At 36.9% G+C, this 16,801-nt stretch overlaps 1 protein-coding gene and 1 long non-coding RNA gene across 6 annotated transcripts; one reads left to right on the plus strand and one right to left on the minus strand.

The window, feature by feature from the left end:
- Positions 1–2,036: 2,036 nt before the first annotated feature.
- On the minus strand, positions 2,037–10,489 carry TMEM126A (transmembrane protein 126A). Of its 5 annotated transcripts, none has more exons than XM_017510700.2 (6): positions 10,354–10,479; positions 8,757–8,839; positions 8,400–8,489; positions 4,309–4,502; positions 2,899–3,031; positions 2,037–2,271 (listed from the first exon to the last, which is right to left on the minus strand). In XM_017510700.2, the coding sequence occupies exons 3-6, from the start codon at positions 8,480–8,482 to the stop codon at positions 2,079–2,081; spliced, it is 603 nt and encodes a 200-aa protein (XP_017366189.1). In that variant the 5' UTR covers positions 8,483–8,489; positions 8,757–8,839; positions 10,354–10,479; the 3' UTR covers positions 2,037–2,078. The 5 variants fall into 5 exon arrangements, with proteins under 5 accessions (XP_017366189.1, XP_017366193.1, XP_017366191.1 ...); XM_017510704.2 differs by having other exon boundaries at positions 2,899–3,013; positions 10,354–10,473; XM_017510702.2 differs by lacking the exon at positions 8,757–8,839 and having other exon boundaries at positions 10,354–10,489.
- A 150-nt stretch (positions 10,490–10,639) lies between these two features.
- Positions 10,640–14,766, plus strand: LOC108290754. The gene is made up of 2 exons (XR_001819700.2): positions 10,640–10,744; positions 12,418–14,766. It is a non-coding gene; the product is annotated as an uncharacterized LOC108290754 (long non-coding RNA).
- Positions 14,767–16,801: the final 2,035 nt, after the last annotated feature.

A 16,801-nucleotide genomic window follows, 5' to 3' on the forward strand; every position in this document is an offset into this window, starting at 1 on the left:
AACTACACAAAGTAAATTATAAAAGATTTAAATAGTTTGTCTACTGGAACTGGACTGAAATATTAAAAATTGATTGAGGGTAGTTTACTTCAGGTGTTAGCTACAAATGACTAAATGCCCTTAAGTAATTCAGATAACCTGCCCTCCAAACAAAAATTCTGGCAAAGTAAATTTGTAGCAACAGACTTAACATGCTTTATTGTTTATGTTGCCCATTTCTACTAATTGAAACGATAATTTAAAAATATGTGGCAGACGACAGAGATTAGAAATACTTTTTAGGTACAGAAACCATTGTAAACTCATCCCCATTTATAAATGGTATTATGCTAGAGAGTAATTAGGCTAGGTATGTTTAAGGATAAGGAATGAAACTTTGTGCTCAGTTATCAAAGAACTTAGTTATATCATTGGGCTTTGAATTATCTAAGTTGATTACACCATTCTGTATTAAGGAGTCTAACACTGTAGTTGGGTTAACATCAGAAGTTACTTTTAATTCATTGTTTTTTCACTGTGATGAGTAGAACTCTGCCTTAAAGTGACAGAATGTAGGTATGGATGATTTGGAGTTGGAGCTTTTCATCTTGATATTTTAGCTTGTAAAATCAATAGCTATATTGTTTTGCCCTTTAAATGTTAATATATCTATATATCTTTCTTTCCCTAGTTGTGAAAGCAAAGCATATTTTTTATAGAAAACTGAGAATATCCAGAAAGGAATCAAGAAGAAATGAAAAATTACCCTATAACTCTATAAGCCGTAGAATATCCACAGTAAACATTTTGGCATGCTTCCTTTCAGTCTCTTTTGTGCATATAGATTCTTCTGCCTCATAATTGAGATCATTTCTTATATAAATAAGTTTGGTAGATAATACATTTTATGTGCCTGTTGAAAGAAAAATTCATCTTTGCTTTCTGAAAAACATTGTATTTTGTTAATTTCACTTGAGTTTTTCATCTGTTGTAGCACTGCTTTATATTTTTCTTTAAACAGAAGCTAAAGGCCTGTTTCACTCACAAAGATGCCTTTTCTAAATTATTATATGTAATTTTAAGTAGCGTAAGATTACTTAACAGGTATGCCATTAAGTAATAGTTAAGAGCTTCATGAATAATCTTGGATGCCACTTAAAATTTTGTTTGGAACTTTTCTGTGATGATTAGCTTGCTTCATAAGAAAGTGTTAATTTAGATCTATGGTGTCCAATACTGTAACCATTAGTCACATGGCTGAAAATTTAAAATGGATTAAAATTTAAAACTCAGTTATTCAGTTGCACTAGCCACATTTGAGGTGCCCAGCAAGTACATAGGCTAGTGGCTAACATACAGTGCAGATATAAAGTATTTCCATCATCACAGAAAGCTTTGTTGGACAATGCTGATTCAGTTGCTGTCACAAAAGAAAATGGTTTAGAGAACTAGGATGAGAAACGTTAGAACAGAAGAAAGCACACAAAAATTTAAATGATCGTAGGATATGAATCAACTAGGGTATTTCATTGAGGGTCAGAGAGATTAATTTTGTGATTCTAAATAAGTGGAAGCTTGAAAGGCTACCTAAACATTTTAATAAAGCTTTCCAAATAAGGTGACTCTAAATAGCTAGGTCTATATCATAATAGCTGAAGCTGAGCCTGAATGATTCAAGAAGATGACTGATCCTCTGAGGAAGGTTGTTAAATCAGTTCTAAGAATTTATGGATTAATAATAATTTGAATTGAGAAAGTGAATTATAAGTAACATTTGGTATAGTGTATTTATACTTTTTTTTTTTTTTAAATTTTTATTCCTGTTTGGCATTATGAAGTCTTCAGTGTAAAATACTATATAATTTTTTTTTCTTGTGTTACCAAACTCAATGCCTAAAAGTAGAGCAAGCAAGGTACAAGAGACAATATTGGGCAGACTAGTAAAGTTAAACTTGTTTAAGTGGGTAGCTTTTATTTAGATTTACACTTTTGTTGCCCTGTGTAGCCTTTGTTGTAGGTCCCAGAATTATATGTTGATGAATAACATTATACATAAACTGTTTTTACTATTTTATTTTTGTGTACATATTTGTTTAAAATCAGTGATTTTCTTGGCCAGGTTCAGGTAAGTGAAGGGCCTTTATAAATAGTTGATATTGTTTAGACCCAAGGTATGCTGAAAACACAGTCTGCAGCAGAATAGGAAATAACATCTTTCTAAAGACAGGCTTAGAAACTCTAAGCCAGTAACTTAAGATGTTCCCTTTGTTTGGTAACAGAGCTGTTTCATACCTGTAAGAAAACATTGAGATAGTTATATAAGATTGTTGTATCAAGTGGCAAACCTATCTATCTATGATATATATGAGTCCTGGAAGTCTTATGATAAAACTAGAGATTAAGGTAAAAGTCTTCAGTGTCTAGTAATCCCAAAAACTGTTTTCTTTTGTTTCTTTATCTACTTTGCTTCAAGGCTATATTGTAAATCGCTAATGCAAGAGTTCAACAGAGAATAACCAGAATTATTTTAGAGTAGAAGACTACTAATATAACAGCTAGACATTTTCTGATGGAATTTTCCTTTATTGCAAGTGTTCATCAAACTCATCCAAGAAAATTGTTTGTATGATATAGGTTTCAAAGCTGTTTGCAGCTTTGTAGTTAGTTTAGTATTCAGTACACAAAGTAAGGCTAATAGCCTGAACTACACACCAAGTAGAACTGTTTGAAATTCTTGAGAAGTAAAATTTGATTATAAGAAAAACATATGTCTTGCTAACTTCTAATCAAGAGGGTAACACTTCCTTTGGCCTAAATGCCTTAAAAACAGAAAATATATTTGCTGCTTTAAGTTGTGACTTTTATAGGTAATCACATATTATAAAAAGGTTTTCATTGATCATGAGAAAACAGTCTTACCTGGCTGCTAGGCTACCATTTATAGGTAAAGCTAAGAAAACAGGGTATAGACCACCAGCAAGAAGACCAACCAGTCCACTACGTGTTGCGGTACAGGTTTCGCAATTCATATCACCTAGGAAATAAATTAGTTCTGGAAATGAAGGTCATGATAGTCAAGCAAATATGAGTTAGAGAATGTAAGATCCTCTTCTATGTATTACAGACATTTTTCAGGCAACATAACCAAATGCAGTTCTACAAAGCATGTTAAAAGGTATAATTACTTCTATGAGTAGCTTAAAATAGCTAGGAATGATTGATAAAACTATCTTAGGAAAAAAAATTCTCTAATTTGTTCTGAACTTAGATATAATCTCTTGGTTTGGGCTGGTCCTAGCTTTCTGCACTTGTTTTGTATCAGCAGACTTGGGCTAATATTTTCACTCATCTGTACAATTCAATGGGCAGTAGGTCTCCCTTGATCATAGACATTCTTTCCACTGATCATGGGAATTAAAACACTCATACAATTTAAACAAATTTGGAGCAGTACTTAAAGTAAAATTTAAATGGACTGCCTTCCCTAGCACCCATGGTAATATTTTTATTTGAAATCATTAATCAAAAGATTTTTCGTGATTGATTAACTATACTCAAAGCGTTCAGCACACATGGTAAATTTTCAAAAGTAAATCAAGTCTCCATGCATTTGATAAACATTGTATATGCATTTAGTGCTTTAAGGGATTTACTATATAGTCTGATTCTCCAAAAAATATTTTTCCCTTTAAGGAACTGCCTTATAAAATGTAAATTAAAAAAATCTAAGGTAGCCAACGTTTTATATATATATAATATTTCCATACATATAATTTTCATATATGGATTTCCAAGTATTTCTTACTGTAAATGAGCACTGTCAGAAAGATATGTTAAGGAAAGTATTGCCGGGTGCAGTGGCTCACACCTGTGATCCCAGCACTTTGGAAGGCTGAGGCGGGTGGATCACCTGAGGTCAGGAGTTTGAGACCAGCCTGGCCAACATGGTGAAACGCTGTCTCTACTAAAAATACAAAAAATTAGCCGGCTGTTGTGGCGGGCGCCTGTAATCCCAGCTACCTGGGAGGCTGACACAGGAGAAACACTTGAACCCAGGAGGTGGAGGTTGCAGTGAGCTGAGATCCAGGGCACTCCAGCCCAGCCTCCAGGCAACAAGAACAAAATTCTGTCTCAATTTAAAAAAAAAAAAAAAAAGCTTAGAACTGCTGTATTGGTGCATCTTGGTTGGTAGACCACGCTAATATGAATTATTTACCACATAGAGAGGCTAGCAAGATTTAATCTTATTTAAACACTGCATTATAGCATACAGGTACTTAATAAGTATGACTAAGGCAAACTGTTTGGTGACAGTGAACTAGAATTTACCTGTTATCAAAGGAATATCTACAAAACCTCTGTAAGTTACTTGTGTTGTAAAGAAAGGGACCACTGCCATTGGTAAGGTAGAAACTATACGAGCCTTTGTCACATTCAAGACACGTCGAAAAAGACTGTTTCCTATGAGGCCACAGAGAGCAGCATTTAATCCAACATAAACTGATCCATTTTCAAGTAGATTCCTGAAAGAGTGAGAAGAATGAACTTTTTATTTGCCTTACTGTGTATATGAGCTTTCCCGATTCTGACATCTGTTACAGAACTTAATGGGACTTTGGGAATACAATAACTGGATACATCTATCCCTTATAGAACTGAAATCATAAAAAAAGTTGTTTTATATATAAGTTTTTGCTCTTCTCCCAGCAGCCAGTAGGTGCCTCTCCTCTGAGCTCCTATGATATTTAATACTTACCCCTCTAGCACAATGCATTACAAGACAGTACTATCTTACGTAACCACTGATGTACATGTCAGGCTCCCACACTTGTCTTTAAACAACTGGAAGACAATGGATCAATGGATACAAAGATGTATTCAACCTGACACAGAAGATGTTCAATAATGTGGAGTTGATGTGTTTTCTTTCACTCTTCCCTGAAACCTTAGTGTCAGGATTGGGAGTACTAACATTTAAGTAATACCCTATGCTAGGTACTTCGTTAAAACCCATTGATGAGCAATAAACTGATGTTTTGAGATACTGGTAGAACTGGATTTTAAGTCAAGGTATATATGAATTTTTAACCTATGTCCTATGCATTCTTTGGTTTTGGGAAAAAGTAATGCCTAACATGATTATTGAATATTGAAAATACTGACTCCAAACTTGTGAGACTACCACTTAGCCATTTTACTGCTTGCATTACATTGCCATCCACAAGACAGTCAATCTTAAAATTTTCATTACTCTTAACTAGCCAAAGTAGCTGCACAGTAAACCCTCTAACTTCTGTGGTTCACATTCATCTTAAAATAGCTTTTCTAGGAACTCTAAGCTTCTTACATTGTATAAGGTATTGCTTTTTTATCTGTCACTTTGCAGTTATCATGATGCTTATCACTTACTGAGAACCCCACTGTATGCAGCAGACTTAGTGCTAAAGGCACAAAAAATTATCTTCTACCTTCAAGGTTTACATAGTTGACTATTCCTGGAGAAGAAACATAACGTAAACTTGAGATATAACAGAAGTCTATCAAAATGGTAATGGTGGCTGTTCAGGAACTTAAGAGTACATAGATTATAATTAGTGATGACAGCCTGGAGAACCTACCAAACACAAAAAACATGTAAATGTGAAAAGCCTATGCTTTTTGTGGGGGTTGGGGGAATAAAAAACTTTTAACACTTCTCTAAAATATTACTTCATCATAACAATCATGTCAAATGTATATTATCCCCATTTTAAAAACCAATGCTCAGGTAAATAATTTGCCTATATGCATATATAATGTATATAAAATATATACATTATATATAAATCCATTTGTTTACAAATATGTTATATATACAAATAAATAGTAGTACAAGTGAAATCTGCATAGCAAACTTTGCTATCTCCCAAGCAGATTTTTCCCATGGCTAAAAAAATTTTTAATTAAAAATTAGCACAAAATTGTTATCTAGCAGCCCCTTGCCAGTTTTCCAAAAAAAAGTGCCTATACCAACTAAAAACTCATGACTTTTTGATAAGATATACACAAGAAATAGACATGAAATAGTCCAAATTTAATGACAAACATGCATATGAAAGCATTCTGTAGGTCAGAAAATGAAGTTTTTGATAGTAAGAAAGCTCCATACACTGAAGGACATACCAAGTAACTGTTAAATACCTAATTAATAATCCAAGAAGGAATGAGGATTTAAACTTAGAGATATACACAAGAAATAGACATGAAATAGTCCAAATTTAATGACAAACATGCATATGAAAGCATTCTGTAGGTCAGAAAATGAAGTTTTTGATAATAAGAAAGCTCCATACACTGAAGGACATACCAAGTAACTGTTAAATACCTAATTAATAATCCAAGAAGGAATGAGGATTTAAACTTAGAAGATAAAATGGAAATGAAGAGAAAAAATAGGAACAAGGCAAAGATAACAGGACACTGTCATCTGCCCAGTTTAGATGCCAATAATTGAAAGCATTTATTGCCTCTAAATTTTACTTTGCAGTTCCAGGTATTCTTTCTAATTTGATAAAGGTCCTAGTGACAGCCTGCTTTATTCTCTTCAAAGCTGCTACCATCTACTTTTTTTTTTTTTTTTTTTTCCGTGCTCCACTTTATTTTCTTACTTTTATTTTTACTATTTATTTATTTATTTATTTTTGAGACAGTCTCACTCTGTCACCCAGGCTGGTGTATGGTGGCACGATCTCAGCTAACTGCAACCTCTGCCTCCCGACTTCAAACTATTCTCGTGTCTCAGCTTCTCCACACCTGGACTACAGGCATGTACCCCCACACCTGGCTAATTTTTGTATTTTTAGTAGAGACAGGGTTTCACCATGTTGGCCAGGCTGGTCTTGAACTCCTGACCTCAAGTGATCAGCCTGCCTCAGCCTCCCAAAAGTGCTGGGATTACAGGTGTGAGCCACTGTGCCTGCCTTACTCTTTTGTCAGTCTTTCTCTCTTTCCCTATCTTGCTGGCCTGGAAACATGGACATAGTTCCTTTTTGCTTTAAAAGTTTTTCTGTTGCCTTAGGAAAACAAGGGAGTGGAGTTGCCGGGTGGGGAGGGGGACGAATCTTACCAAGTTCTTACTACTGGCCTTTTTTTTTCTTCCCTTCAGAGATCCTTGTTCTGAACACTACTGGTCTTGATTTATATTAAGATATATAATAAGTGGCAGCAAGATTGGAATTTGTTCAGTTTTTATTCCCAAAGATAGCAAGATTATGCTTCCAAAATGTATTTTAAATCCATGCTCTTTTCATGTCAACTGTCACCAGCCCTACGATCTCCACTCACCAGGATTACTATGCTGTTTTTTCTACTGGTCTATTTCCTTTCTCTCCTTCCTCAAATCTGCTTTCCTGAAAGCAGCTGGAATATTATTTAGAAATGTTAACATCACTCCCCTGCTCAAAACTCTTCCTGGTTCTTATGCCCACTTCCTTAGTACTTCAGAAACAATGGTTACTCAAGTACCACAAGCCTTGGCTATCTTGTGGCTAGGCATATGCCATCTCCTCTACTTAAGATACTGTCCCTCTCTCCTTCCCAGGTGGCCTTTTCATCTTTTTATAGTCAGAGAGACCAAAGTACACTGAAGTTGCCTGGCAAAGATCAGTATGTTCCCTACATTGATTTTTCTCTTTAATAATACTTTTTTTTTTTTTTTTTGAGATGGAGTCTTGCTCTTGTCATGCAGGCTGGAGTACAACAGTGCTATCTTGGCTCACTGCAACCTCCACCTCCTGAGTTCAAGCAACTCTCCTGCCTCAGCCTCCTGAGTAGCTGGGATTACAGACACCTGCCACCACACCTGGCTAATTTTTGTACTTTTAGTAGAGACAGGGTTTTGCCATGTTGGCCAGGCTGATCTTGAACTCCTGACCTCAGGTGATCTGCCCACCTCGGCCTCCCAGTGCTGCAAGTACAGTCGTGAGCCACCATGCCCGGCCCTCTTTAATAATATCTTAAAGATCTTTAGCCATGATCTCATTTCTCTGACATTCTCTATCTTGCTATGTGTGTTCCATGATACTCGGAATGGCAACCATAATGACAGAATGAACTGGAAAAAAAAGACATTTTAAAAGTTATTTTAAAGTTTTGTTATTTAAATTGGTCCATAAATGTTTACATTTTACTATACTCCAAGCCTAATGGAAAAACTCAAATCATACAATTACATAATGTCCAAAGACATGAGTTCCCACCTCAACTTCCACAATTAGCTATGTGATGTTGAGCAAAATGGTTAAATGCTCTCATCCAGGCAAGAAAAGGGCAACTTCCTCCTGACATTACATGTTTATACTCATACCAGATGAATCTGATATCATGAATCTGGTGAAAATCTACCTGATAAAAGGTATTTTTAAATTAAGAAGAGTTCTTACCTTTCTGCTTCTGGAAGCTGGTTAATTTTTCTGTTTACGAGTTCAAAAATGTTTTCCTGGTTATTGGATTCATAATTTTCCATTTTGAGCCTTAAAAAATGAAATATAATTCCTCAAGATTTTATAGAAAAAAATGTAAAAACCTTCTGAAGACTAAAAATACTGTAGAACTAATAACTTGAAAAAAATCATTGCAAATATGAAAAAAAAAATTAAGTGAAACAGAAACCAGAACATGAAAAGCAATACATAAAGCTTTTAGGAAACACAGAATATCTTCATAATCCTTAAAACTATTTCCTAAACAATTCACAAATAGTGCTAAACATAAAAAACTTATTTCATTTATAGGTATATCTGAGATCAGGAGTCAGCAAACTTTCAAGGGCCAGATGTAAATATGGTAGGTTTTGCAGGTAACATAGCCTTTGTTGAATATTCTTTAAAAAAAAAAAAAAACAACTCTATAAAAACATAAAAATCATTCTTAACTGGGTGACTGTACAGAGGCAAGCTATAGGCTGCATATGGCCGGCCTACATACCAGTAGTTTGTTGATGTGTGCACTAGTTAGGGTGAAAATGTTAATTAAAAGTGGGAGAATGGTGAATGATGAGTTTTATACTAAAGATTTGGCTCATTAAACAGGTTTCAGGGTAACAGTTAAGAAAAACAAAGGCCAGGCACAGTGGCTCTGGCTTGTAATCCCAGCACTTTGAGAGGCCTAGGCGGGCGGATCACAAGGTTAGGAGTCCGAGACCAGCCTGACCAATATGGTGAAACCCCATCTCTACTGAAAATACAAAAATTAGCCAGGTGTAGTGGTGCTCGCCTGTAATCCTGGCAACTCAGGAGGCTGAGGCAGGGGAATCACTTGAACCTAGGAGGCAGCTGTTGCAGTGAGCCGAGATTGCTCCACTGCACTCCAGCCTGAGCAACAGAGCAAGACTCCTCTCAAAAAAAAAAAAAAGAAAACCAAAAGTTCAGGGATAACAACAAAGAAAATATGGTTTTATGAAACCAGATTTTCTCATCTGCTACAACATTACAGGCACTCGTTTAAATATTTATTGCTACCTGTTTTATATTGATAAGAGGTCATTTGGAAATGCTGAATACACTGACATATCTCTAGACTTAACCTAATAAGTAAATTAGAAATTTAGGTCTAGGTTTTTGGGAGTCCAATTTTTGAGGGCCTTGGCTACACTAAAATGACAGACAATCCCTGCTGTACAGGAGCTCTGAATGATTTTGTGTATGGGATGGTGGAATATATATGTAATCAAATTCAGTATGTATATATTGTACTGATAGCAATATATGCATATACACACACATAAATGTATATGTTCAGAAATAACTGATTTCCCTAACATATTCTGCTCAATGGTATCACTACTTTTTTCTGCATATTGGTGAGGTTTAAAGTGCTGTGAAATATCCATTTCTACACTGTGTATGTTGAGTCACCCTTCATTCAGTAGAAGTCCTGACTGGGCAGCTCCTGCGGGGCATTTTGTCTCCGATATTAATAACAAATACCTATCAAAGACAACGGCGCCTGTTAAAACTACAAATATTTCTAAAGATTTTTGTGTTAGCTATCTCATGTCATTCTTGGGAGAGCTCTGAGAGATACAGGCAATGTGGGGCCTATCTGAGAGATGGGTAAAGTGGGGCCTCTGAAAATTAAATTTGGCCGTGGTCACCCTGTGAATTGCCAGTAAATCTGGGATTAAATTCAATCTCAGGTGTTTTTCCCTTCGATTGGGTTAATTTAAATATGAGAGCCTTCCTTCTAGAGCGGAAAGGAAGAGACAGCACCATAGGGCCAAGTCCACTTCTACTTGCCCTCATTTATGCGCAGCGCTGCTGGTGGCTAGCGTCACCGTACGGTGCTTCTCTTGACACAGGGACATTTACTGCACCCCCTCCCCCGGAATACCAGTACCTTATGCTCTCCTCCCACTAGCCTGTGGGTGCCTCCTCAGGTCTTCCGCAGCCACGCCGGAGGTCACTACAGCTCTACTCGCCTGAGCGCAGCCATCTTTGGCTGACACGTGACTCGGCCTGGGCGGGCACTGGGTCGCGGCTGCTAATTGGACTGCCGGACGGAGGTTGCGCCTGGAGCGGCTTCCTGCTGAGAGACTTCCGGTCCGAGGAGGTGTCGGGCGGCTAAGCGTTGAGGTTTGTTTATCTGGTGCAGAGGGTGCTCATTTCACCTACCCTTGTCTCCCAGGACAGAGCTTGTAGAAATTGTGAAATTTTGAGGTATAAGTTGGGTGACTCTCATTCTGCCTCTTCCATCGAAAACCTACCTCGGGCACGTTTCTTAACTTCTGGTCAGTAGAGCCTACTTAAGATCTTGGCATGGGATATACGAAAACGGCACAGCTCTTGGCATAGATGGGTACTCAGGTTAAAAATAAGTCAAAGGGGAGCTATTTCTTGGCTTTATCGATTTTTTTCTCTCTCTTGGAACTTAAGTTCCCTGTGCCGTGTTTGGATCTGTATTGCTTGTCCTACCATAATCAGCACCTCAGAGCTGGAGGTTATTTTTCTGAGGATTCCTATTGTCCTCCAGTGTACTGCTTATTTGAAAGCAGGGTTGGGTGGAAGTCATCTTCTTCTTGCTTTTTAAATATAACTACTAGAAAATTTAAAATTATATACGTGGCTTGCATTATATTTCTATTGGACAGTGCTGTTAAGAAGGTACATCTAATGCTCTCCTCCCAGTAGCCAGTGGATGCCTCAGCAGGTCTTTCTCAGCCATGCTGGGGCTCCCTGCAACCTTTGCTCAGCTCGCTTGGACTAGTTAACCTAATAAAAGGGAAAAATGCCTGTGATTGAATTTTATCTTAAGTCTATTAAAATTAGCAGGTAAACATTGTGCCAAAAAACGCACAGCTCACTGTAATAAAAAAATACATGATCATAACACATATCAGAAATCTTAATTATTCTCATCCTCTCAAATTTCTGAGCACGTGATAAAGTGTTGCATTGTACAGATACTTTTTACACTGTATCCATTGCACGGTTGCTTGACCATTAGGCTCCATAGGGCCAAGAAGTCTGTAATTGCAGTTTCTAAACTTGCACAAATAGAAAGACTTATTTTCATAAAAATGTACAAGAAGGAAAATTCCTAGTCTTTTTTTTTTTTTTTTTGACAGAGTTTCACTCTTGTCACCCAGGCTGGAATACAATGGCCTCATCTCAGTTCATTGCAACTTCTGCCTCCCTGGTTCAAGCAATTCTCCTGCCTCAGCTTCTGGAGTAGCTGGGATTACAGGGGTGTGCCACCACGCCTGGCTAATTTTTTAGTAGGCACAGGGTTTCACCATGTTGGCCAGGCTGGTCTTGAACTCCTGACCTCAGGTGATCCACCCGCCTCTGGCTCCCACAGTACAGAGATTACAGGTTTGGCCACTGCACCGAGCCATCTACTATTTCTTTACTCACTTTACTTTTCATCTCAAGGTTTTGAGCAAACAAATCACAATATTCTGTTCACTACCTTTGCCTGAGTGGAATTTCACTAGGGCTTCTCTATAACTGTGTTTCCTAATTATGTAGAAACTATAAAACCACGGTCTTGTAGAGAATAATAGGCAATAAGGTTGAAAAGGTTAAAAAAAAAAAAAAAAGCCAGACTAAGAATTTGCTCCCTTTTGTTTGCTTTATTTTCTGGGAAATGTTGGTTATTAAAAATGGGAGTTAAATAATTCATAATTACACTTTGATAAAATTCATATGGTGCAGCAAAAAAATGGAGGCAATACTGCAGATGGAAATTAGTTAGGTGACTCCTAATCAAAAACTCAAGGACATCTCATAATCCAAAGCTAAAAATCACATGTTTTCCCTTCTCCTATCTAGGCATCTACTGTTTCCTGTCTCAGGGCTTGGCAGCACCATTCATCTTGTTGCACAAGCCAGAAACTTAAGTTCATATACATTACTCCCTGCGGGCTAATCAATTATGAACATCTATTTATTTTCTTCCTAGATATTCTTTACATGAATCATCTGTCAAATGTGCACTGGAGATGACTCTTTATTCTCACAGATTCCACTCATCTTTCTTTCAGCAATTCTTTACACAGCACCTATGAAAATTTATGTCAAACAATTTAGCCAAACTTGGGCTATGCATGGAAGAGAAGGGACAGAAATGTAGCCAGAAATCTTCAATGTCTATGATGCTTGCACCAGAAAACCATAAGCTCCTTTTGGAAATAGGAAATAACAATTTGTCAAAGCATATTTTTCTCTCTATTTCTAAAAATGTGCAATTCTTTTGATTTTAAAAATTTTGAGAAATGCCAAAAGAGAAGCGATGATTTAGCTTCGTACAGCTTGTCTGAACTCTGTAACAGAATATTGGCACATAAAGTAGTTAATCCAAATAAAAGAAAATGGAACCTGACCGCTTGTTACTACCTTTATTGCTGCTACCTATTATCTCTTACCTGGACTGTCTATAAAATCCTCTGTCCCCCCAAAAAAATTCTTGGGATATGGCTCTGACTTAAATGATGCATGAATCTGCTGAAAATAGTTGATCCAGGAAGATTCCATATTTCTCAAAGATAATAAATAAAAGAGGGACTTCTGGCTTCTGGAAATGGCACAGTAGCTTATGTTGGACAGACCCTATTGCAAATAACAATTATAAACGTTGGACAAAAAAGAGATTCTTTTAGAAGACCCTGGACAGCAACCAAAATAGCTTGAAAACACAGGAGGGTATACAATTCTTGAAAGAAGGGAAAAATACTGGGTAAGATCCACATTTGTCCAGCCTTTATTCATGAGGGCATTGGTCTGGGCAGTACATGGGGAATAGAGTACCAGTATAAAGCAGCATTCTTCCCATTCTAGAAATCTCAGAAGTTGAAGTTTGAAAATGCCAGATCCACTGGAAATTGGGGCAGGAACCTTGAAAAGGGAGCCACAGGGAGAGGGGAGGGAGCTACAAAATCTGTCTAACAAAATCCCCTCAAATCTTTGGCTGACATTAATTATAACAGCACATGCATGTGATAAGACCTGAAGAACCCAATGGACAGCAACAGCTGAAAGACTGGAAGAGCTGAAGTGAAATTTCAGAAGCTGTCTGATGCTGAGAAGATAGTGTATTTTTGAATATTTAAATATTTAAATTCAAATATTTGAAATGTAAATATTTCCAAGTTACAGAGATTGGGTGAAGACTTTGGACATTCCACTGAGCAACATCTTAGAAGTAATGACTACATCCAATGACTAAGACCTATGCCCTAGAATCAAGGGCAAAATCAACCAAAAAAAAAAAAAAAAAAAAAAAAAAACTAAGCAAAAAGGAAGTCAAAGAGGAAGGAATAAACGTAAGAGTGGAAATAAAGAGAAAAGACAAAAACAGCAGAGAAAAAACAAACTGTGATTCTTTGAAAATATTAAAATTTGTAAGTCCTAATAAGACTAATCAAAAGAAAAAGAGACCAACCAACTAAATCTTTTCGGACTGAAAGAAGGGACATTAATACGAATTCGACACACATTAACAGGATAAGAAGGGGATATTATAAACAACTTTAACCCAATGTGTTGAACAATTTAGTCAAAATGGACAAATTGCCTGGTCTTATTGTTAATTGCTTATCTGTTACAATTTATCTTATAACCTACAACCTTGCTAAATTAAATAGGATTTTAAAAATTACATAGATAATTTTATTTCTTCTTTTCCAGTCTGGCTAGACTCTCCCATACAGTGTTGACTAGAAGCAGTAAAACACATTCTTGCACTTTTCCTGATCTTAGCGGGGAGTCATTCAGTTTCCCACCATTGTCATGTTAGTTACAGGTTTTTTTGTAAATGCTCTTCAAAATTATAAGGATGTTCCCTTCTTTTCCTTCTTATGCTGGGAGTTTTTATCAGGAACAGATGTTGGATTTTGTCAAATGCTTTTTTCCGTATCTATTCAGATGATCATGTTTTTTTCCTTGTTTAGTCTGTTAATATAGTGAAATATATTGTGTAGGGCCTCCAGGTTCCCCAGCCGTCTTTCCGTGTCCTGACCGAAAATCACAGAGCACCTTGACTGCTGTGTGACCTGGCCAGCTGTGGATTTTTCCCAGCAGGCTTGAATCCAAACCAAGACCTTAATTTCCAGGCACTGATAAAGTTATCTAGTTTGTTGCCCAAAACACTAAAATGAACTGGCCGTGGCCCTGAGCCAAATTCCTTAAGCCCTTATATAAACTCCATATCCTAATCCTCTTGTAACTTCTATCCTTTTTTCTTGCTGTTTGTGGTGAGGATCGCTGCAGTTCATGCATATAAAAGTTCCCCTAATAAATGTTTTGGACTGATTACCCTGGTGTTTAGTGCTTCTTTCTTTGAATCCCAACCAGCCCAGTCTCAGGATGACTCGGAACACTCCCTTGTGGAAATTACCCTGCTGTCACTTGTGGGGTTACTCCTGCTGTGGGTTTCGCAGAACAAAAAATATTGAGTGATGTTTTAAATGTTAAATCAATTTTGCAATCCTGGAATAAGCCCCGCTTGGCCATGAGGTACTATTCTTTATATATATTTTTGTACTTGGTTTGCTGAAAGTTTGTCAAAAGTTTTTGTATGGATGTTCATGAGGAGTATTAGGCTGTAGTTTTTTGCCTGAAAATGTTTTTATCTGGCTTTGAGATCAGGATATTGCTGGATTTATTGAATGACTTGGCAAATGTTCCCTCCTATTCAATTTTTTTGGAGAGTTTTACTCATATTGGTGTTATTTCTTCCTTACATATTTGGTAGAATTTACCAGTGAAAACTTCCGGATCTGAGTTTTCCTTGTAGGGAGGATTTAACTACAAATTCAGTACTCATGGTAGATATATGGCTACCCTAATTATCTATTTCTTTTTGAGTGAACTTCACAAATCTTCACAAAACAAAATCAAATATTCATTTATTTATTTCACCTAAGTTCTCAAGTTTATTGGCTTTAATTTTTCAAAAATATTCTCTTATTATTACTTTAACATCTGTAGAATCTGGTGAAACACCTCTCTCTTGATATTGGTCATTTATATCTTCCCTTTTTTATGGCTGATCTGATAATTGTTTATTATTATTATTTTTTTTCCAAGACTATCTTGCTCTGTTGCCCAGATGGGAGTACAGTGGCACGATCTCGGCTCACTGCAACCTCCACCTCCCGGGGTCAAGCAAGTCTCCTGCCTTAGCCTCTGGAGTAGCTAGGATTACAGGCGCCCACCACCATGCATGGCTAATTTTTGTAGTTTTAGTAGAGACGGGGTTTCACCATGTTGGCCAGGCTGGTTTCGCACTCCTGACCTCATGATCCACCTGCCTCGGCCTCCCAAAGTGCTGGAATTACAGGCGTAAGCCAATGCGCCAAGCGTTTTTGAAAAACTCAAATAACCACATTTTGGTTTCTGTTTTCTGTTTGTTTTTTCCCCCTCTGTTCTATATTATTTCTTTTCTTATTCTAATCTAGGATTTGAGTTGCTCCTCTTTTTCTCATTTCTTAAGAACACAGCTGAGGTAATTGATTTGAGATCTTTTTTCTCTCTAACATATGTGCTTAGTACTACAAATTTCCAAGGAATGCTGTAACTGTATCCTATAGATTTTTAAATATTGTGCGTTAATTCAGTTCAAAAGACTCCCTATTTTCACTTTGCTTTGCTCTTTAGCCTGTGGATGATTTAGAAGTGTGTTAGTTTCAAATAGTTCCAATTTTCCAGGTACCATTTTGCTATTGGTTTCCAATTCAGTTCCATTCTGGTCAGAAAATATACTTTGTATGATTTGAATCCTTTTAAGCTTATTGCGGTTTATAAAGTAGATTCTGGTCCATCTTGGTAAGTGGTCCACGTGTACCTGCAAAGAATGTATACTCTGCTGTTGTGCCAAGAATTCTAAAAACATCAATTAACACAAATTGTCTCATGCCCTTTATCCTTTCTTAATTTCCACCAACTTGTTTTATTGATATTGAGAGAAGGGTATTGAAATCTCCAACCATTATGGGGATTTTCTGTTTCTCTTTTCAGTTCTGTGAGCTCTTGCTTCACGTTATTTTCAAGCTCCATTATTATATGAATAAACACTTAGGATGAATTGATCCCAGTATCATTGTGAAATACCCTCCTTATTCTTTGGTAATATTCTTTGTTTTGAAATCCTCCCCCTCCCTCCCTTCCGTCCTTCCTTCCTTTGAATCAGAGTCTCACTCTGTCACCAAGGCTGGTATGCAATGGCACTGTCATGGCTCACTGTAGCCTTGACCTTCTGGCAAGTGATCCTCCTGCCTTAGCCTCCTGAGTAGCTGGGACTACAGGCCGCTATGCCCAGGTAACTTTTTTTTTTTTGGTAGAAACGG

Source organism: Cebus imitator, unplaced genomic scaffold (assembly GCF_001604975.1).
Source record: "Cebus imitator isolate Cc_AM_T3 unplaced genomic scaffold, Cebus_imitator-1.0 Scaffold442, whole genome shotgun sequence".
Taxonomy (NCBI): Eukaryota; Metazoa; Chordata; class Mammalia; order Primates; family Cebidae; genus Cebus; species Cebus imitator.

What these genes read in the sequence shown, in the direction of transcription:
- TMEM126A (XM_017510702.2), bottom strand. Translation starts at nt 8,482, where the DNA reads ATGGAAAATTATGAATCCAATAACCAGGAAAACATTTTTGAACTCGTA. An exon ending in CAGCTTCCAGAAGCAGAAAG is followed by an intron (nt 4,503 to 8,399) that starts GTAAGAACTCTT and finishes TCACTCTTTCAG; the next exon opens with GAATCTACTTGAAAATGGAT. An exon ending in AGATATTCCTTTGATAACAG is followed by an intron (nt 3,032 to 4,308) that starts GTAAATTCTAGT and finishes CTTCATTTCCAG; the next exon opens with AACTAATTTATTTCCTAGGT.